The sequence below is a fragment of the Varanus komodoensis genome, unplaced genomic scaffold, assembly GCF_004798865.1.
Source record: "Varanus komodoensis strain SLA01 unplaced genomic scaffold, ASM479886v1 scaffold6_1, whole genome shotgun sequence".
In the NCBI taxonomy this organism is placed as follows: domain Eukaryota; kingdom Metazoa; phylum Chordata; class Lepidosauria; order Squamata; family Varanidae; genus Varanus; species Varanus komodoensis.
Window position 1 is genome coordinate 6118659 of NW_025336345.1, and position 21498 is coordinate 6140156.

The following is a 21498-nucleotide window of genomic DNA, read 5'->3' on the forward strand; positions in this document are numbered from 1 at the left end:
TTTAAGGTGCCACAGGACTCCTTGCAGCAAGAGACCAATATATCTGTCCCTCTGGAACTTATCACTGCAGTAGCAGGGACATCTCAACTTTGTATGCTAGCCTGGCAGACATTTTGACCAAAAAGCAGGCTAAAATGCTTTTAGGACACAATCCTATACATACTTAGACAAATATTTCTATAATTCCCACCTTGCCCGAGCAAGCCATGTTGGCTTGAGCCAGCTGGGAGTTGTAGGCCATTTTTTTCTGTCTAAATATGTGTGGGATTGCAATGCATGCTAAATGAATAAAGCCATCAAGACACCTTTTCATCACATCTTAATACATTATACATCTGATAGCCATAAAACCTCAGTCTGAAACATTAAGCCATCCCAGTGGCAGCAATTAAAAAAATGTAGAGTGCCAGACGTACAAAAGTTGTTTGAAATGAAAGGTTTTTCAGGACCAGGTTTTAATACTAATGGAGTACGGGCAAGAAATATGTCCTTTGGTAGCACATTCCTCAAGCATGGGACCACTTCCCTTAATGTCCACCTGTGTGATAGATAGCAGGCGTAAGAACATGGCCCAATAGGCCCGCTCTCAAGGCCTGGACTGGTTCATAAAGCAGTATAAAGAGTCATTCAGATAACCTGGTCCTACTGTTTAGGGCTTTAAAGGACATTATTTGGTGGTGTTATAAGCAGTCAAGTTGTCTCTGATTTATGACAACCCTATGAATGAAAGCCAAAATGTCCCATCCATGACATCCCTGCTCACCTATTCCACATTCAAGGCTGTGGCTTCCTTTATGGAGTCAATCCATTTCTTATTTGGTCTTCCTTTTCTTCTTCTGCCTTCAGCTTTCTCTAGCATGATTGCCTGATGTGTCCAAAGTATGACGACCTCTTGTCATTTTTCCTTCCAAGGAAAGTTCTGGCTTGATTTGATATAGGACCCACTTATTCATCTTTCTGTTGTTTCAGGGTATTCACAAAGCCATTCTCCAGCACCATGTTTTGAATGCATCTGTTTTCTTACAGTCATCTTTCTTCACTGTCCAGCTTTCACACCCATACATTGTGATAGGGAATACAGTGGTGTGAATGACACCAACACTTTAAATTGTTCCTGGAAACAAATACATAACTTTCTTCTCTGACTATGTGACACTTGCAAGCATCCAAGAAGTTGCATTCTGTATCAGCTGAAGTTTCTGAACCATTTTTAAAGGCAGCCCTACACAGAGCAAATTGCAATAGTCGAGTCTGGAAGTAACCAAGGCATGTGTATGGAATGCGCTCCCTAGAGAGGTCCGCCTGGCGCCGTTGTTATTTGCTTTTCGGCGCCAGGCGAAGACCTTTTTATTTAAGCGGTATTTTAACTGTTAATATTATTTGATCTTATCTGGCCAGGGCGGCTTATTTTATATTGTATTTTTTGGATTTTTAATGTTTATATGTGTTGTGATTTATTTTATAATTGCTTTTATTTATTGTTTGTAAGCTGCCCCGAGGCTTCGGCAAATGGGGCGGCATAAAAATGTTTAAATGAATGAATGAATGAATGAATGAATGAATGAATGAATGAATGTGTAATTTAGGCAAGGGCCTCTTTCTCGAGATGGGATTTGAGTTTGCAAATCAGCCTAAGAGCTGCTAAAAGGCACTGCTAGCCACCAATAGCACTTGCACCTCCACAGAAACACTGGGGCTTTTTTCTGCTGCACTACTAAAGGCTTTTCTTTGTTGCTGTAAACCAGGATTGGTAATCTGTGGCCTTACAGTGTTGGATTCCAGCTCCCATCTGCCTCAGTCAGCATGGCCAGTATTCACTAATTATAGGAGTAATATAATCCAACAACATCTGGAAGACCTCAAAGGCTAGGAAGCTACTTTATTTCAATCCTATGCTCACATTCTCTCTGTGTTGCCATGGTTTGAATCCAAGGCCATTCAGATCCCTCCTTTCTGGTTCAGTGCAGTGTTTGGCCAATGAAAAGAAACAGATTGCAACTGGCTGTAATGGGAAGCTTCCTTCCTCTGTGCCTCCCCCGTGACTGGGGAATGCTCAGCCGTCTCAGCACTCTTGGACTACAACTCCCACCATACTCACCCATTGGCCGTGCTGGCTGGATTGATAGGAGTTGGAGTCTGACATCTAGAGGGCCACAGGTTCTCTACCCCAGACACACACATAGCATATTGTTCCTGTTATTGCAAGTCATCCTCACCTGGCTCTTTTATTTTCCCCATAGCCTTTCTGGCAGAGACATGATTGGCATTGCGTTTACTGGCTCAGGCAAGACCCTTGTGTTCACCCTCCCCGTGATCATGTTCTGTCTGGAGCAGGAGAAGAGGCTACCGTTTTCCAAGAGAGAAGGGCCATACGGGCTCATCATCTGCCCCTCAGTAAGCCCCCTGGCCTCTGGCCTGCATTTAACTGATCTTGCGCATGTGCTTGGATTTCGGGGGCTGGGGGGAGGTGCAGTGGGGGAAACAAAGTGCCCGAGGCCAGTGGAAGAAAGGTTGTCAGTGCTGGCTAACCGGGGGCCTTTATTTCTGCAGAGGGAATTGGCTCGCCAGACTCACGGCATTCTTGAGTATTACTGCCGCCTGCTGCATGAGGATGGGATGCCTGCCCTGCGCTGCGCCCTTTGCATTGGAGGCATGTCTGTCAAGGAGCAGATGGAGACCATCAAACAGTAAGGGCAGCACTGGGGGCAGATAACAGCCGGCTTGGAGCTGCTGCTTTTTTCTTCTATGCATGTCAAGAAGACAGGGCCTGTATTCACTCCCCTCTCCTCATATACCTTTGTTACAGTCCCCGTATAGCTGCCTTCCCCAGCCTGGAGCCCTCCAGATGTTTTAGATTTCAACTTTCTGACAGTTGGTCTTGCTGGCTGAGGCTGGTAGGAATTGAAGTCCAGAACACCTGGAGAGCACTGGTTTAGCATAACAGCATTTGCTTACTTCAGGACTTTGTAGTTCCACAGAAGATGATTCTTATTTTCAGGCACTGCAACTTCCAGCTTCCCCCTTTCAAAAGATCCTGTTCTGACAGTCCTACTCTTTGTGAATGCACACACTGCTTAGGTACTCTAAGCTACCATGTTGGTGTCCTCTCTGGTAAAGCAGTTGGTCTGAAAGGAAGGCCATATGCACAGGAGCAGTTGCTCCATCTGCTTATTCCTTGAGGCTGCTGACATTAATTTCATTCTTGCAAGAGGGAACAGATTTTCAAGGGGATGAGATGGTGGGATGTGGATACTTCAGCAGGGGCTAACTGCACCCCTGCTCTTTGACAACAAAAACATTATTCGAACAGAGCCAATGGCAAATCTGACTCCTTCTGTTCCTGCAGTGGTGTGCACATGATGGTGGCAACACCAGGCCGGTTGATGGATCTCCTGCAGAAAAAGATGGTGAGCTTGGATGTCTGCCGCTACCTGGCACTGGATGAAGCTGACAGGATGATCGACATGGGCTTTGAGGGAGACATTCGCACCATCTTTTCTTACTTCAAGGTATCAGGCAGGGCAAGCTGTGCTCTATTCCATTCTTCCGATGGGATCATGCCAGAGGCAGGCATGGCTTGGGTGTTTTTTTGGACTGGGCAGGCTGCATTCTTTTCATTTTTTGAACATTTTCCTTGCTTTGAGGTCTTTGTTTCTGGCATCCACAACTTTCTTCCTGTCGAGATGAAAATTTACAGGCTGGTGCTGGGGTCAGGTGAGGTGAGCTGAGGCTTGTTTTCACATCTAGGAATCTGTCCTGGAATGTGCAAAGGAGTTCTAAAGAGGAGAGCACCTTCACATCTTCTTTACCACTCAGTCACCAGAACTTGGCCTTATACCAGGAATTTGGAGAAATATGTCCAGGTTAGACAGTGAGATACCTAGGTAGATTCGAGGTCTGGCCTATGTTTTGTTATTAGAAATTGAGCTGAAGGTGTTTCTGCCCAAATAAATAACTTACTGAAGACACTTATTGATCCTGAGTGCATCTTTCTTCTCTTGTGTTCTGGATGAGGTTTGTGGTGTTGCAGCTGATTGGTTGGTTATATTTGGGATGTGCATTCACTGCTGTAAGGTGAAATGAGCATTCTGTCCAAAAAAAACCCAAATCCTGTGACTTCTAGCTTGTGCAAATGAAGCAAGATTTGCATATTTTCTTTCACATCTTTTACTCTGTTTCTGTTAGCACTAAGGAGGGGCAGAGAGCTATTCAAGGTACCCAAACCCCTCCCATTCTTCGCTTCCTGCCCTTCAATATTTGACATCCTGCCAAGCAATGCCTGCTATGTTTGAACCTATTTTCAGCAGCCCTGAAGCTAGGAATATCCTTTTTGGAATGAACCTGAGATTCTCCATATGCTAAATTCTCTCCTTAGTAAAAAAGTTGTTTTGTTTTCAGACTTTCAAACTGTTCATAGGATAGTGAACCTGTCTTTCACCTGCAGCCTCACTGAGCCACTTCTCAGCAATTGCAGGGACTGTTTGGTGGCAGGATCCTGCCAGTGTGGCCTCTTCGAACTGGCTGTTCCTAGTCACCCACTAGTACGGGTCTTTTTCACCCTTAGGGCCAGAGGCAGACCCTTCTCTTCAGTGCCACCATGCCCAAGAAGATCCAGAACTTTGCCAAGAGTGCTCTGGTGAAGCCCATCACCATCAACGTGGGACGCGCAGGAGCGGCCAGCTTGGATGTCATACAAGTGCGTCACTGGCTCACAGAGCCCTGCCTCAGCCTGGTTATAGATCTGGTTGCCTTACATTTATCAAGTTAGGGCAACACAGTTTTACCTGTAGCTGTTCAGAGGGTTGTCTTTAATACTCTCAACTAATAACAACCCTACTCTTAGGTTCGCTAATAACTTGACCAAATCCATGCACTGAGCTTAGCGCTTGCTTAAGGTAGGACTGGGGAACATAGGGTCCTCCAGATGATGTTGGACAATAGCTCTTGTCGTCCCCGATCATTAGCCATGCTGGCTGGAGATGATGGGAGTTAGGATAGACTGGCTTAGAATGTGACCCTACAGTTCACTCTTCCAAGCCCAATGCTTGGTCTTCTGAGTCCTGATCAGGTAACTTGAGCTGCCTGCTGCTTGTCTTCATCACACGGAAAGTATGGCCTTCCTTTGACTCTGCCATCTCTCTCTGCTTGTATCTAGGAAGTGGAGTATGTCAAGGAGGAGGCCAAGATGGTGTATTTGCTCGAGTGTCTGCAGAAGACCCCACCACCTGTGAGTGCAAGCTCAGCCCGTGCTCAGCCCTTGAGTCTCACTGTTTTGGCTCTTGGTACTCCTCGTTTGAACGGAAACATAACCTGAGCTGGGGTGGTCTGACTTTCTTCTGAAGCAGGAGATTTTGGTGCAGCTATAGAGTGGCTGCTCGAGCATTTAGTGTGGACCCTGCTTAGGTTGTGGTATTGACACTTGTTCTACTGGGACACTGATTCTATACTGGTACTTTCACTTTTCTTGGCAGGTTCTTATTTTTGCTGAAAAGAAAGCAGATGTTGATGCAATCCATGAATACCTGTTACTTAAAGGGGTAGAAGCTGTAGCCATACATGGTGGAAAAGGTCAGCAGAATCTTGATTTGAATGCACTCTTTTTATTTGGGGGAACATGTCTAGGCCACAAACATGTAGCAGTCTGAATTGGGAATTGGGTCTGTAATGGATCCAGCAGCCTGCTGTGGACCTTGTCTTCCTCCTCCATGGAACTATTTACTTAAATGGAAAGATCATCAGGCTCAAACGAACCTTGAGAAGGCAGGTCATCTTATCAAAGGTTAGAAGAGAACCTCGTTAAAGAAAAGGCCCAAGTGTCTTAGCAGAGCTTAGGAATCCGCAGTGTTGCCTATGGCATGCTAGCCATACTCAGTGCAGATCAGTGAAATGGCTTTTGGAACTAAGAAGATGCCCAAAGCAGCACAGCTCTCAATGAGCATGCTCAGAATAAAAGTTAAACTGAATGTTTGCTAAAATGCTGTGGGCATTGCCTGTGAACCTCTTACCCAGTAGCAAAGTTGGACCCACATTCTTGATCTCGATGCATAGTTATTACTATTAAACAGAAATCAAACCTTCCCTCACTTTCAGTTTTCAGCTCTGCTAAAGAGAAGCCTCCCTGATGGAAACAGTGCCCCCCTTTCTTGCACAGCATCAGAGGTTACATTTCTTGCTTGCTTTATTTATGTATGAGATTTCTATCCCACCCATTAGCCAAAATGGCTCTCTCCTGTCCAGTAGAAATTTCAGCATCAGAAACGAGATGTGCTTGAGAAGCCTGTGGAGTGGTTCATTCTGACACTTCATATATGTGTCTGTTTGGACAATGGGCCTGTTGTCTTGGGGTTGTGACTAATTCTTAGTAGAGAATGGAAATTGCTGTAGTCTTTGGATCATGGTCAAGGGAAAATTCCACCGCCCCTGCTAATGCTTTGTTTCTTCTTGCAGACCAAGAGGAGCGGACTAAGGCCATTGAGGCCTTCCGGGATGGCAAGAAGGATGTTCTTGTTGCTACTGATGTTGCTTCCAAAGGCTTGGACTTCCCAGCCATCCAGCATGTCATCAACTACGACATGCCTGAAGAGATCGAAAACTATGGTATGGAAGAGAGACTCTTGTCCTGAAGGGATTTGGCTATTAGAAGGATTCTCACATGTGCAGAGAGCATCTCCTGGGAGAGAGCAACTCTAAGCCATACTCAGAAACCTTTGAGTGCAAAAAGCTTACCCTAATAAGACTTGGCTGGCTGTTCTGCAGCACAAGACTATGCTTTATATGCGTCCGGAAATGAAATGGGCTAATTTAGGATGATTGCCCCTCAGATAATAGAACAGGGAGCAGTTATTGGCTTGCTATGTTGATGTGCTTTTTGACAAGTGTTGCTTTTTTCCCTTTTTGCTTTCCAGTTCATCGGATTGGGCGTACAGGTCGCTCAGGGAACACTGGGATTGCCACCACCTTCATCAACAAAGCCTGTGGTGAGGAACCAAGAGGGCCTGCTGTGCAGGTTGGGTGAACTGCGCAGAGGTGAAAAGGATGTGCAACTAGTGACTGGCGCCAGGGCTGAGCTCTAGTACCAACGGGGTGGAGTGGGGCAGCTGCTGACAAATCTGCCACAGATTCTTATGAGTCACTGCTGAAAATAGAACCCTCTGGGGAGCCGGGGTATGGCTTGTGGGTGGCATGGGTCCGTTGTGAGTGCCTCCCTAATGGAAACTGCCTGTGCAACAAGTGAATAGCTGTCACGGCTTGCTTCCTCTAACTGAAGCCCATCGCGTCTTGTCTGAGGAGCTGGCCTGTGCCTTTTTTAACTGGCTTCTTGGTTCGCAGATGAGTCGGTGCTCATGGACCTGAAGGCACTGCTGCTGGAGGCAAAGCAGAAGGTGCCACCTGTGCTGCAGGTGCTGCATTGCGGCGATGAATCCATGTTGACTATTGGGGGTAAGTGGCTGGGTCAGGAGCTGTGGGCTGAGAGGTCACCGTCTTGTCTGAGGCTGTTGAGAAGGCTGGGATGGTTTCACTGGTTAAAGCAGCTCAGCCTCCACTGGGGGTGGATTGGGCAAAGGCCTCCAGGAAAACGTTCTGGTCATAAGTCATCAAAAGTCATGGAAGACCATATCTAGTTCATAACCTCAAGAAAGAGAAGGTCAAAGGACCACCAATTGTAAACCCAAACCAAGCCTGGGTGTATTTAATTTCTCTTACACACGATTAAAGTTTTAAAGCTCAATTCTATGTATAGGCATGTTGAATACTTAGTGCCCCTTTGACCAGAGGTGTTGAGTCCCTTTCACCCCAGTGGTTGCACTCAGCTTCCGAGTGTCTTTCAAGGTACATTCTAGTCATCATCACTGACAGAGCAAAGGGGCCTGAGTGACAAATGCAGCACACTATAGAACGCTGCTCTTAGTTGCAGCACTTAAGCTTAGGAGAGGCATTTGAACCTTCTGGAATTGGGAGGAAATACACCAAAGCTGGGAAACCACTGGAGGATTCATAGCTGGGGGAAAAGGGCCTGAGGCCATTGAGGGAAATGGGTAGAGCATAGGGAAGGAGCATGGCTGTCTGAGAAATCCAGTTATGGATCCCACGTGGGCCAAAGTTTCAGTACCCTTGCCTAGACCATGCCTGAGTGCTGCAGAGAATTTTCTCTGCTTCCATTGCCTCCTTCTTTTCTCCACATTGTGCACACATTGGAAGATCTGCCCTCTGAGTGACGCACATACTTCTCTTTCAGAAGAGAGGGGCTGTGCCTTCTGTGGAGGCCTGGGCCATCGCATCACAGACTGCCCCAAGCTGGAGGCCATGCAGACCAAGCAAGTCAGCAACATTGGGCGCAAGGACTACCTGGCACACAGCTCTATGGACTTCTAGGTGTTCTCTGCCTTTGGGCTAGCCATAGTGAGGCACATGAACGGAACTTTCTGCTGTAGCTTACTGGAGAGATGCCTTTCAGCCGGAGTGAGAAATACGATACTAGTGGGCTTTTTCCTTTCCGGGAGCCTGCCATTGCTTCACCACTGCCGATGTGGCGCAGTTGTAGATCCTGTCCCAAAGGAAGAGTGTGACCATCATTTTGTTTTCCAAGCTCCCATAGACAGGAGGATACAGATCATAGGACGCCTTCTGCTATTTTCCGATGGTCATTTGGTTGGGCAGATATAGTAGACCGTATCCTCTGTTAACATCCACTGTTATCTTTAAGCCATTCAGCCCTTCTTCCTTGAAAATGACAGACCGATGCTGCAATAGTCCATTGCATCAGTGATTATTGTCATGCAACATTGGGCAAGCCCCGGGCTATTCAGCCAATGACCCTGAAGGGGAGGCAGGGACTGGTGACTGTTTGGTGGTTTGCTGCTACATGCTCTGGTTCCAGTCACCCTTTCTCAGGCATTACATGCCTCCATTCCCCATGTGGCTCCACTTGCCTGTTTCCAGCCATGCTGCCTTCCTCGAGCAACTCTGCTCTTGTGTGACTTCTGCAGCTGCAGAACACGAGTTCTGTTTACCCCACCAACGCACATTGAGTCAAAAGTCCCCCGGGACCGTCTGTGTCTCCTGGGACTCCTCTGCCTGCAGTAACTCCCTATGTGCATGCAGGCCCAAAAGAGGAAGTTGGCGGGCAGAGGAAGTCAGCAGCACTATCGTACATACTGACTCATTCCTGTGGCAGCCACAACAGCTTACGGTCTCAGCAGCCTTCCTCACTCCTCCTGGTTTGCCTGTTTGGAGGAGACGCTATGGAGCACCCCGTGAAAGAGGGGATTCTCTACGTGCAGCATCCCAAATTTGGAAAGGTAAATGGGAGTATCTGATTTGGGGGTGGCAATGGGCTAGGTGGGTGGATTTGGTGGTTTTTGTAAGTCTTATCAAACTCGGGACCAGGATCCTGGCATGAGGGGTGCCTTCTGTAGGGCAGGGTGGAACCTGCAGTAGCTGCGATAACTTGATGTCTGCTTCCCACCTTTTTATTTGTTGTGTTACTGAATTGTGAGTTTACAGATGAAAGTGATGTCATCTTTGAATGTAAATAAATTCTGTAACAAATTAAAATGAATTACTGTATATATCAAGGGGCAAAGCTGAAGATTATTTCTGTCTGTCTGTGTTGTGTTCAGAATATGCTTTGCTGGACTGAGCTGGCCATTCTGTCTTGAAAGTGCAGGGTGGTTCTAGGGTCCTTCTGTCTGTGGAGACCCCAGAATCTAGTCTGTGTCCTTCTGTAGGAGGAGTGTGAGGACTAAGGGGCTTGTAGCCTGGTGCTGGCAGTAAGGGACTTGCTTAACAGAGATAATAATAATGTTGCTCTGCGCTGTCTCTTGGGGCTGAGGACTGATTTGGATCTCTCACTTTCTACCCCAGCCTTTCTTCCCCTGCTCTCTCTTATCAACTGTATTGCTGCATATGCCAGCTGATGCAAATGAAGTCGCAGGCTCCCCAGGGGTGGGAATTGGCTGCAGCGCCAGAGCTCAGGCCAGTGCCTGCTCATGTGGGACGGATGTGGCGTGATCACGGCAATGAACTGGTTCAGCGGTGTTCTCATTTTCAGTCACCTGCCCGAAGATGTATGGCCGGCAAATGTCAAGTGATGCCACGCCCACTAGAAAGGCATGGATAGTTTAGCACTTATAGGAAGTTTTCAGATACTTGCATTCTTTTAATTGGTGTGGCAGCAACCTGGTAGAGTAAGCCAGCATAACACACAAGACCACCTAGGAAGGGCAGTCAAAACGGGGACTTTCTTAGTCCCTGCCACACCAGTGGATTCCAAAACACCTTGCCCACCCTTGATTGCAGATGGGTATTTGGCAAATGGTGACTGAGATTGAAAGTGTTCATAGCGGATGTATCAAGTGAGCCAACTTTATTGCTGAGCTGCTGTCCTTTTTAATGGACCACTCAGCAAACCAGATGTTACAAAAGAGGCTATAGCCCGCAGTTAACCCATGGATGTTGGGAAGGGATCCTCTTCCCTTTTGTTTTGAAATAAATGCTGCTGGCGGAAAGAGCAGACAAGCAGCCCACTAGGTGCATTCTGTATTTGGTGCCCTTTGGGAGATGGCAACAGCATCTGTTCTTACTCTCTCTGGGTCTTGCATTTCCCTATATTGGTAGTGCTGGTGGTGGGGAATCCCTCATGCTGACTTCTCCCTTCCCCATCCAAATTCTGCTTTGTGGTAGCCAATGGTCTGTTCATTTTGGCTGCACTTAGTAGCCAACTCAACGGTTATTATTGTAACAGCCAGAGAAGCATTCTCATTTCCTGCTTTACAGGGATAACCTCTATCCTTTTAAAACCAACTGACTGGGGACAGATTTTTACAGGAGGAGACCCTGTACATTCATGAATGACAGCCTTCCCTGATCTGCTGTCACTAAGTGTTTCAGTCTACAGTTCCCAGCATTCCTGACCACTGGCCACACTGACCAGCGCGGATAGGAGTTGGCTGAAAACAGCTGGAGTGCACCAGTTGGGGAAGGCTGCCTTATAAGAACCCCTCTGAGTGACTGTGACACAGAGACTGTGCCCCAGAGGCACCCTACCCCCTTCTGTCAGATATTTGACTGTTTAAAAATATTAACGTATAGTATACACCACAGGGATTTCTCCCACAGTTCACCAGAATTAAATTTCTTATCCCTCACTGGTAACCTGATGACCACCTTTATGGATCCCCAGGGGACATCCAACTTGTGAAAATTTGCTTATTGTACTTCACTTATCTTGCTGCTTAGCTCCAGTTGTGAAATAAATGGGAATGCCTTGAAAAGGAATCCAAAGAGGAACGGGAACAGGCTGTTCTTAGGTGAGCTAGGAGAACTGAAGGCCCGCAAATACTAGTCATGGTAGCCTGTAGCTGTTTCATGCAGCTAGCTTTGCATTTGTCTTTTTTGTTTGCCGAGGACAACTTCAGACCTAACCACACATTTCCAGGCTTTTCTATACTACAACCACACAGCTTGCAAACCATTTGTTTAAAAAAGATCATGTATAAACATGAGGAGGCAAAAAATGCTGAATTCTGTGCCAGATACCAATTTTTGTATATAAGTGGCAATCCCATAGATGCCATGAAAACCAGTGTAGTGTTAGTGGTTAGCAGGCTGGAATAAACTAAGGAGATGCAGGATCTAGTCTCCACTCAACCATAAAACTAACTGGTGACTCTGGCTCAGTTGCTGACTGTGCCTAACTTCAATGTGAAGATTGATTGGAGAAGAAAAGACCACGTAACCCACCTAGGCTTCTTGCAAGCAGAAATAATTATAGTGATAATGACCAACATTCAGTGTATGCACAATCATGGCTTGGGCTTACATGGAGTAAATGTCCCGGAAGGGCTGTGGAACAATCCCAACTTCTTGTCTTGGATTCCATGAAGCAACCCTTAGCAAGTAATCTGTGGGCAGTTCAGCCACACAGCCATCATATTGCAGTCTGGGTCACTAGCTTATTTTGGCATTTTGAAAGTTTCCATCAAAATATTAAAGAAGCTACTTTCCTATTGCTGCTGCTTATGTGCACATTTTCCAGGGGTCATTTAGTTTCCCAGACTGTCTGTTCACTGCTGGGCATGTCCCTGATTGGATGCTGTCACTCTTTGCCTCTGCTCGCAGAAGACTTGGCGGAAAGTGTGGGCCCAGCTCTTTCCTGACAGCCCATCTGGTGTTGCACGGCTTGAGTACTTTGAAGGTGTCGCAATGGAGAAGGCCTCCCTGCGGAAGGGGGAGCGCAAGGTGATCCGCCTCTCAAGCTGCGTCTCTGTGAAACGGGTGGGGGAACACAGCTCCCCCAAGGACACAGCCCCCTTCTGCTTGTGCCTGATGGAGCGCAACTGCCTGCTGGCAGCAGATCACCCAGATGACTGGATAGAATATATCTGCCAACTGGCTTTTCAGGTATGAATCCACTCACCCCTGTATGCACTGAACCAGGGGGGTGTCTCCTCACACTTGCAAGCTAGCTGTGGGAGCCAAATCCAGATGCTGCTGCTTCCCCCAGTTGTCACTTGTAGATGCCCGATTTCTGCTCTGAGCAGGGATGACCATCATGGTCTCTCCTACTCTAAAATTACCCTATTTTTGCTACTTGTGCCACTGTGTGAAGAGGCCCTGGATTAGACTGTGATGACTGTTAATGTCCCCTGCCCTCTTACTGTGTGTGTGCACATGTATGCATGCATGTTCAGTAGCTGTATGTTCCTAGCTTGGTTTTGAACATAAATATGACTATGCTCTTGCGAAAATTTGAAAGAATAATTTCTTCTGGGAACCCAAATAATGAAGAAGCATTGGACATTCAGGGTAAGGCCTTATTATATAACCTGTTCCTAAGCCATATTATTCAAAAGTTAGACCCAGTGATTTTAAGGTAATGCACAACAGAATTCAAGTTTAATGTTCAAAGAGTTTTACAAGCTCTTTCTCTTTTAATTAACTCTGGCTGTTCATTTAACCCATATAAAATGGAGATAACAACTGTAAATGGAGATAATAACAACTTTGCAAGATTGTGACATGACAAACAAGATAATGAAAACTGTGTTCATTGCATGTTTGTGGTGTTCAGACACACTATCAATGATCATATACTTGCTGAGGATAAAACTGAGGATACTTGCTGAGGATAAAAGAGAAAGCAACTCATGTGAGGAAGTATTGTAACATCTACAATTTCCTTAAAAGTTAGTTAACTAGACCCTGATCCTGCAGGGCTTGTCTAAAAACATAAGAGAGAAAGAAGCATGTATGTGTTGGAGTCAGAAGTGAGAAATGCCGGTTTAACTTTGGTTTGAAATAAATTTGGTTTGAAGTATGCTACCATCATGTAAGAATGGGGGTAGACTCTTAGGTATACTGTTACACTGCTAGAAATTGCCCAGTGCTCAGGTTATACTTTGAGCAAGGAGGAATACAAATGTTTCAATTTGTTATGATTTGTTATGATGTCTTCTTCCTGGTTTCACCTTCTCCTTGTTCTGGTGTGCACAGAGGACACCTGCCCCAGCCAGCACAACCACAAACACTCGCAACCCGCAGCCCCTCATGGAGGAGAATGCCATCTACTCGTCTTGGCAGGAAAGTACGTATGCTTCCTTTAACGGCCCAAGGACTGGGGTGGAGACCTGCAGCGAGGCAGGGCATCGTGGGTGTGACACTAGTTTTGCTTGCACCATCTTTAGGTGCAACGAACAGCGGATGGAGGAAAGGCCCTCCTTGGAAGGCTGGGCTTAAGAGGAGGTATGAGGAGCTATGCTGTAGAGAGAGATGCTACACAGCTGGCATGGGGGCAACCCTCTAGATGTCGCTGGGTGCTGGCTGGGGTGGCCGCTCCCTCTCTCATACTCAATAAGCCACCCAATAAATGTCCGGAGTATAGGCACACTCTAGGAAGGAGACTCCTATGGCAGAAACCATAGAGTTTGTTCTTAGAGCATTCCTTCCCCTTTTCCTGTGGGGTAGTGTTGAAGGCCTCAGGAGGCCCCTAGAAGGGGTCTGGTGAGCTGCTTGTGGCCCACACGCTGCATTTTTGGACCTCTGCTTTACAGTTACCCCAAAACCAGCTACCTGAGATAAAGCTGTTCAAGCCACTTCGCTCCCTGAAGCAAGGGACAGGATAGCGACACCCCTGCCTTGTCTTTCCACATGTGGAAGCTAACAGATCTGGCCACTGAATCTTATTTCCACATCAGCAGTACGACTGCATCTTCCACTGCACCTGACAGCAGCAGAGTAGTTCAGGGAGCATGAGCCCCAGGCATGACGGTGTGCTCTGAATATCCTCCTGGCCAGTTTCTGCTGCCTGAGGTGAGTGCCTCAGCCCCGGTGTGAAGTAGAATTCCCAAGCCCCTCCTCAAGAGAGACCCTGCAGCTGATCTAAAAGATTTGGAAATACCATAAGTAATATTCGCATAACTGGACTTGCCCTCCTCACTTGAACTGACAGCTTTAATCCACTCCTTGAGAGAGTTATGCAGACCATGCAACAGTTTGATTTCAGCAAGAGAAGCAGAAGCACACTGAAACTGGGGCAACTGGAGGCAAAACACTATGACAAGCAGTACACAGATGTTCTGTTTAAAGAAAAAAACAGGAAGAGGAATGAACCGATCATTTTATGAAGAATGATGTGTCTTCCTACAAGATAGGAATCACTGTTGGAAGGATGTGAACTCATAGGCACAAGAGGGTGCTTTGTGAGACTCTTATGGAAAGGGGGAATAAAGTGATGGAAAGCAAGAGTTCGAAATAAGCTCCTGAGCACTGTGCATTTCACATGTGGCCATAGGAGATGAGCAAGGGGGTATATGGGTAAGATCTGTGAAAGAGTCACATAGGCAGAATAATAGTCAGGGCTCCAGGGTATTGAAGAAGTACTACAAAAAAGAGGGGATGCCCTACAGAGCAGCTGGAACTTGAAGATTCTGCCTAGCAGTTTTCCCTTTGCTATGACAGCAAGATACATATCACAAAACAAGTGAATTCATTCCAGTTTATTTGCACCAGTACCAATCTGTGTGTGTGGGGGGGGGGGTTGGTGCAGAATTTTGGATTTGCTTGTGCAGAGTTTTGAAATGAGTGCATGTGTGTGTTTAAAGCCTAAAATCTACAGAGCTGTAGGGAGAAACCAAAAGGACATCTTTGCCTCTGGAATGGTTTGGTGACTTCTTGCAATATCCTTTTCTTCACAGTGTGTGAGTTCCCGGTGTCAATATTCCCCACAGAGGCATCTGCCAGATGCAACCTGAAAGGGAACTACTTAATGGCACCTTTGCTTGAGCAGCTGGTGCTGAAGGACACACAGTCTGGGCACGTTCTCTATAGCTGGCCTTATGCCTTCCTCCGAAGATTTGGCCAGGAAAAGGTATGCAGCGGCTTCCTCTTCTGGTGGCTACAGGGCAGCCTGCTACACATGGTTGAGGCCAGAAGCAAGAGTGGAGGACATCCTGTCTTGCCTCGCTGGCTGAGTGCAGAGGGGTCCATCACTCCCAGCTGACAGGGTTAGCAAGCCCTGATCATACCTTGACCCTGCAGGCAATTTTCGGACTACTCAGACCTGCCACAGGGCAACAGAGATGCTTCAGATGTTGCTTCTTGTAATGTGAGGGGGAAGCCCAGGCAGCCACTAGGTAAGGTGGATGTTCTTTGCTGAACTCCTACACCATCCTTTTTTCGTTTGGCCAGGCTGAATTGTCTTATGGGTTGAAACACACACCCTCCCATTCCACTCTGCACCGTCACTATTGGAATGCAAAAATTAAGTTCCTCCACTCTTTGGATTTGATAATACTGGTCTTCAGTGAGCACCTGTTCCCTTTGCTTCCACTTCCTCTTGGGACTTTTACATTGGCTGATTGGAGCCAGGTAGCACTATTCCATACAAAAGGCCCAAGAGTTCACTGGAGGAATGATGGTTTGGCATGTTGCATGTCAAAGGTGCAGAGGCACTACACTTCAGAGGCAGAGTTCATCAGCTGAATGCATGTCCCTGATTGCTCTAGTTAAAATTGGAGTGACTACATTTGGAGGCTCCAGGGACCAATTTCAATACTCTTGGCACTGCACCCTTATGGGCACCACTAAATTTTGGCAGCAGCATCAAAGCACCAGCAGATTGCAGAGAGGAAACATAGAAGCTCTGCTCATGTAATCCCCAACATGTGGTTGTCCAATCTTTCCTTGAGCGCCCTCACTGATGGGGCCTCAGCTACCTCCCTTGGAAGCCCATTCCATATCCTAGGGGTCCTAAGCGTCAGGAAATACTTCCTGACATCCAACCTGAGGCCTGGTTCCTTGAACTTTGCCCCACTGGAACACATCCTGCCCTCCACTGCAGGGAGGAACAGGCCATGTCCCTTCTCCACATGACATCCCCTCACATTCTGCATCATGAGCATGGGAGGGCAGAGCATTTGTGTACAAGCGCATGCCTGTGCAGGAATGCCCCCTCCTCAGCCGGTATCAAATGCAGCCCTCGGGGCTGAGAAGGATATGTCCCTCTGCCTTAGAAGCTGTTGATGAAACCTGAGTGGAGATGGTAAGGAATAAGAATAGCAAAGCCTAAGAATCCTTACCCTAAGAGAAGACCTGTCTTTCTTCCTCCCCTCTCCAGACTGTGTTCTCTTTTGAGGCGGGACGTCGCTGTGATTCGGGAGAAGGCCTCTTTACTTTTAGCACGGCACGGGCCACAGAGATCTGTAAAGCTGTCTCGGCTGCCATAGAACACCAAAAAAACATTCTTCTGGAAAGAGACAAGAAAACTGGGATTTACTTAGCTGAAGACTGCATCCAAAAAGCAGGGCCCTGGCAGTGGCCCACCAGCATGGGGAGCCAGGAGGAAATGCAGCCGTTGTATGCCAGGCCCCCAAAAGAAGCTGTGGGGACAGGCTTCCCATTGCTGCATGCAAGTGACAGCGGCTTGACTTCCCCAGAGACAGGAGCTCCTGAAACCCCCATCATCTATGCTTCCATCGGCAAGAGCTTCCCACTGTTCCAGCCCTCTGGCAAGGTGGAGACAGTGCCCAAGGAGCAGGGTGAGCCACTTTCTGACCACCTGTATGAGAACCTGCGAGCTCTGGAGCAGCGCCCCCTTTGCCTGGGGTCTCTTGGCTTCAGTTACAGAGACTCCCCTGAAGGCAGCAGTAGTGAGCCTTCGCCCATCTATGATAACAGTCTGGTAGCCACAAAATGCTCAAGCAGTCACTCGAACCTCAACCACAGTGCAGGGCCTGACTCCTACCTGGAGAGCCAATGCCCTCCTCGCCCGCTGGATTGCCAGGAGGCGGCATGTGGTGGTGAGGGGAACGCCAAGCCCAAGGTAAGGGGGGCTGGTGCTTTCAAGCACAAGCTGGTCTCCATGCTGAGCCGGGAAGGAGGTGTTAAGGCAACCAGCAAGAACGCAGGTTCCATGGACAAGTCATAATGGGAGTTCTCCAGCAGCCCCAAGTCATGGAGTGCTTTCCCTCCATGTTCCTTCCTCTTTGCCTTCAGCCTATCCTCCTCCTCCTCTGTGTACTCAGCCATCTTGACAGGGAGGCTCTCTGTGGCTTGAAAATGCAGCCTGTCAGATAAGATGAATCTGATTGCTCTGGGGCAATGCCAACTAGATGCCATCTTGACCCACTCTACTCCATACAATCAGTCCTGGGTAATTAAAAGGTGGGAGCAGGGAATTGTTCTCTTAATCATATCAGTGGATATCGAGGAACCTGGAAAACCTGATGCTTATATTTTGGGATTTCTTTTTCCTTTGTGTCTCAATAAACACAAAGTTTCTTGGATGATTGTAGTCTTGGTTCATCTGGACTCTGCTCAACTTTATACTTGCTGCTGTCTCTCTCCAATCTTTTGGTTTACAGCAGGAGTGTTCTGCCTTTGACCCTTCAGCTGTTTTGGCCTATAACTCTCGATCCTTTTACCATTGGCTATGCTTATAGGGGTGGATGGGAGCTGTAGGCCAAAACAACAAGAGGGCCACAAAGTACACCCCCCCTGCTTTATAGAGAGCATCCCTACTGCTGTGCTGGAGTATTTGTCCCACAGCAACTCGCTTGGTACTTTGCACATGTAAATGAGGACTGTAGCTCTGTGGTGGGATACTGGGTGCCAATTCCACCTTCAGCATAAAGAAACTCCACTTGCAGACATGGGGGAAACTTCTGTACCAGAGTTTGGAGAGCCCCTGCCACTTAGTACTGGACTAAATAGACAAATGATCTGACCTGACCTAAGACAGCTTCATACATGTGTATCTAAGTGGGATCCTAGCTGGAGGTTTTCAGCCTTATATTGCAGGAAATACCAATATGGTGACATTCTACCAATTGCTTTGTCTTGACTCTGTTCTTCCACTAGAGGGCAGCCTACCCCTGCATTTAACAGCTCAATAGTTTGCTTCAGCAAAGACTCTCCCAGTAAGCCTGGGCTGGGGGAGGTGGTGGGCTAAGGGATCCACCCACAGGGGCTTTCATATTCCACTGACTGGCTAGTCAGGTATGCTGAATGCTTTTGTATGCAATATTGTGGTTTGGGCTGTATTGTGTGCTATTGCGAGGAGACGTTCTTTCTGCCGTCCAGAGGTGACCATTTCCTATTACATCTTATTGTGCAGAGTAAACCCCTCTCTTTTAAACAGTGCAATAATGAACAGTAGAATTCTGTATCCCAGACTCTTATCCTTCATCCCTTGTTCAATGGCTTGTATGGCATTTCTGCAGTCTTGGGACTGAGCATCAGACACAAAACAAAAGCAGGAGTGTTACTCAGTCTCTATTTTCATTGCAATAGAGATGCTATGATGTTAAGTGCTCCCCACATCCCTGAGAGGTAAGAAGATCCAGCCCTTTGATTCGCCTGGAAAGGGGAGATCACTGGAGACTGATGGTGTGTTGTAATGTTTGAAATACTTACAAATCTATACAAGTAAAGCAGAGGAAGAGGGAGGCATCCTTAGAAAAGATCAAATGCTTCACATCAGGCCTCCGGAGGGAAGCATGCTCAGAAGCCCTCATCATACAGCACAATATTCTCCCTGGGCAGGTTTGCATGATATGAGAGGCCTCTGGTAGCTTATAAGCCATGCAAAATGGCCCCTTTGTCTGGGCCCCTCAGTATGCCTGGCAGACAATTGGGATCAGTAAAATTCCTGATCCACCTTCTCCCCACAATTCCCTCCTCCGTTCAGTATCCCACCAATATCCCAGGGGATGCCACAGGAGCACTAAAGGGAGTAGAACAGGGATGACAACTGCCTAAAAGTATCCAAGTGGCACTTTCAGGCCGCTGTCAGAGGCTTCCTGGCACCAGTGGGGGATGGGCTACCATGTGTTGGGCTTCCATAAGAAGCAGCCATTACTCAGTTAAGCAGGACAGCTACTAAGGAAGGTGGAAAGAACAAGCCACCTTGTGCTGGGATTCAAGCCTAGCATGAGCTGCCTCATTTGCCTGTCCTCCTGTTGGGCATGAACCCCACTTAGCTGAGCTGTAAGAGGACAAAGCGGCAAAAGGAGCACTCCCCTTCTCCCCACCTTCTTCTGGCACAATTGCCCTGGAGAGTGATCAGACAGGTGTGGGGCAATTGTGGTATTTGGCTGGGCCTCCTCTGTGACAGGTCCAGCCAGATGTGGCTCATCCCGCTCCCTACCTACAGCAGTATCATGGGCAGGACGTACATTCAGCTGGGTCTTTCCTGAAGGAGACCCAGGCAAATGTGCCCTCTGCCCACAGTCTCCTAGCCTCAGTCAGCATGGTAGCTTCAGTGGCCACACCAAACAAGGGCAACAAACTGCATTGCAAGGAGGTCAAGTACAATGTGGCTTGTCTTCCTCCCACCATGGTGCACACCCCCCCCCGTGTGACTTTCCCACCCGGCACTCCTGCTGATGCTGGGAGAACGGGGTTGCTCACAAGACAGTCCTGCCCTCCTGCATCAGCAGGAGTGCAGGGCGGGGAAGCTGGTGGCAGCCACTTGGGCAGAGCAGCAAGGCTTTCTGTCACTCTGGCCAAGCAGCTCAGTAGTTTTTTGGACTGACTATGGCTTAGTGCATGGGTCCTCAAACTAAGGCCTGGGGGCTGGATCCGGCCTGCCATGCCCATTTGGACCCGTCGTGCGTGCTCCCGCCGCCGCCCACCTCGCCCCGTGCAGAGAAGCAGCCGTTTGCTCGCTCAGAGAAAATTATCTGCAAGCAAGCAAGCTGCTGCTTCATGCACCCGCCTCACGGCGCATTTCCGCCCCCACCCGCACCTCCTCTCCCCTCGCCAGACACACACGCACGCCCGTGCCTCGCCTGACCTTGCCTCGCCGCAGGCCCCCCCCCCCTCGGTGCGCTTGCTCGCCCGCACGTGCAGCCCCTGCCCCCACGCTGGCCCACGCACACCGCCAGCACCACCTTTCCGGCCCGCGCAGCGCCGGCAGCTTTCAACTGGCCCCCTGGTGGAAAAGTTTGAGGACCCCTGACTTAGTGTATCATCTGAGTTCACAGCAGCATACTAACCTGTGTGTAGAACAAGCCACCAGATGATTGGGGTGGTTTTGTGGGGTGGTTTCTTAGCCACTCCACAGGAAGCAGCTTGGGTTCAGGCTGTATGCTCAGCCACTGTGGCCTCAAAGTCACAGTGGCTGCAAAGTCACAGTGGTTTGTTATGCCACGTGAACCCGACTCTATCTCTGTGTGTTTTTTCATTGTTGTGATGGCTGACACTGAAGAGAGAACCCAGTCCCCACTTAGCTCTGTCGGGAAAACATTGATCATCCTTCCTGAGCTACTAAGGGCAGAGGTGCTGTTAGGGGCTGGCCAACTATGGCTGGAGATCCAAATATTTCATCCATCGCTCCAATCTCTTGGAAGGCCATCTGTGCTCCGTGGGCACTTGCTGATGAGCTCTGTTGCATTTGATCCTCCTGGATTAGCTGGCTTTTTGCTGCATGTGCTTCACCTGCTACTGCCCCCATCCCTTTGAATCTTTCTTCCTGAGATTATTTTTCTCTGAAATTAAATGCCTTCCTCTCCTCTGTCCCTACATCTCTTTTTATTAATTGGAGTATGCTTAAGAGACAGCATCCTTTAAAGGCACACACAGACTTTGGAGCATATGCAGATCTCATGTGCCTGTATTCATTTGTCCTGTGGGCTTGAGGCTTAGATCTTTTTGGTACCTAGCACTACCACTGATTAAGAGTGCAATTTGACGCATGTTTAGACAGAAAAAAGTCCCCATCATGGCTGGCTAAGGAATGCTAAGAGTTGTAGGACCTTTTTCTGTCTAAACATGCATAGGGTTATGCCTGAACAGCCGTCTGCCAAGTCCCCAGCTCTGTTCAACTATTGCCTTAGGGTAAAGCCATAGTAACAGTCCCAACCATAGTAATTAGATGTTGATTTCAGAAAATGTTTTAATTTTGCAAAAGTATGTAGAACTGATGGGGCTTTATTCTGTGCAGGTCCAGCTCATCCACTGAAAAGATAGAACAGTTATTTTAATGAGTTAAAGGTGCAA

At 47.8% G+C, this 21498-nt stretch overlaps 2 protein-coding genes across 5 annotated transcripts in view; both read left to right on the top strand.

Moving 5' to 3' along the window:
* The window catches only part of DDX41 (DEAD-box helicase 41), a 26715-nt gene extending 17489 nt beyond the window's left edge, over positions 1–9226 (top strand). For 3 of the 4 annotated variants that reach the window (XM_044450913.1, XM_044450916.1, XM_044450914.1), the window contains 10 exons: positions 2241–2394; positions 2551–2687; positions 3347–3509; positions 4565–4696; positions 5156–5227; positions 5472–5568; positions 6448–6597; positions 6906–6977; positions 7330–7440; positions 8237–9226. In XM_044450913.1, coding sequence (XP_044306848.1) covers positions 2241–2394; positions 2551–2687; positions 3347–3509; positions 4565–4696; positions 5156–5227; positions 5472–5568; positions 6448–6597; positions 6906–6977; positions 7330–7440; positions 8237–8373 — 1225 coding nt within the window. In that variant the 3' untranslated portion in view covers positions 8374–9226. The remainder of the gene's footprint in view (positions 1–2240; positions 2395–2550; positions 2688–3346; positions 3510–4564; positions 4697–5155; positions 5228–5471; positions 5569–6447; positions 6598–6905; positions 6978–7329; positions 7441–8236) is intronic. The other variant, XM_044450915.1, reaches the window with a different exon arrangement.
* On the top strand, positions 9173–17783 carry DOK3 (docking protein 3). The gene is made up of 5 exons (XM_044450919.1): positions 9173–9299; positions 12121–12402; positions 13495–13585; positions 15195–15367; positions 16616–17783. The coding sequence occupies exons 1-5, from the start codon at positions 9243–9245 to the stop codon at positions 17423–17425; spliced, it is 1413 nt and encodes a 470-aa protein (XP_044306854.1). The 5' UTR covers positions 9173–9242; the 3' UTR covers positions 17426–17783.
* Positions 17784–21498: the final 3715 nt, after the last annotated feature.

What these genes read in the sequence shown, in the direction of transcription:
- DOK3 (XM_044450919.1), top strand. Translation starts at nt 9,243, where the DNA reads ATGGAGCACCCCGTGAAAGAGGGGATTCTCTACGTGCAGCATCCCAAA. An exon ending in TCTGCCAACTGGCTTTTCAG is followed by an intron (nt 12,403 to 13,494) that starts GTATGAATCCAC and finishes TGGTGTGCACAG; the next exon opens with AGGACACCTGCCCCAGCCAG. An exon ending in GAAGATTTGGCCAGGAAAAG is followed by an intron (nt 15,368 to 16,615) that starts GTATGCAGCGGC and finishes TCCCCTCTCCAG; the next exon opens with ACTGTGTTCTCTTTTGAGGC.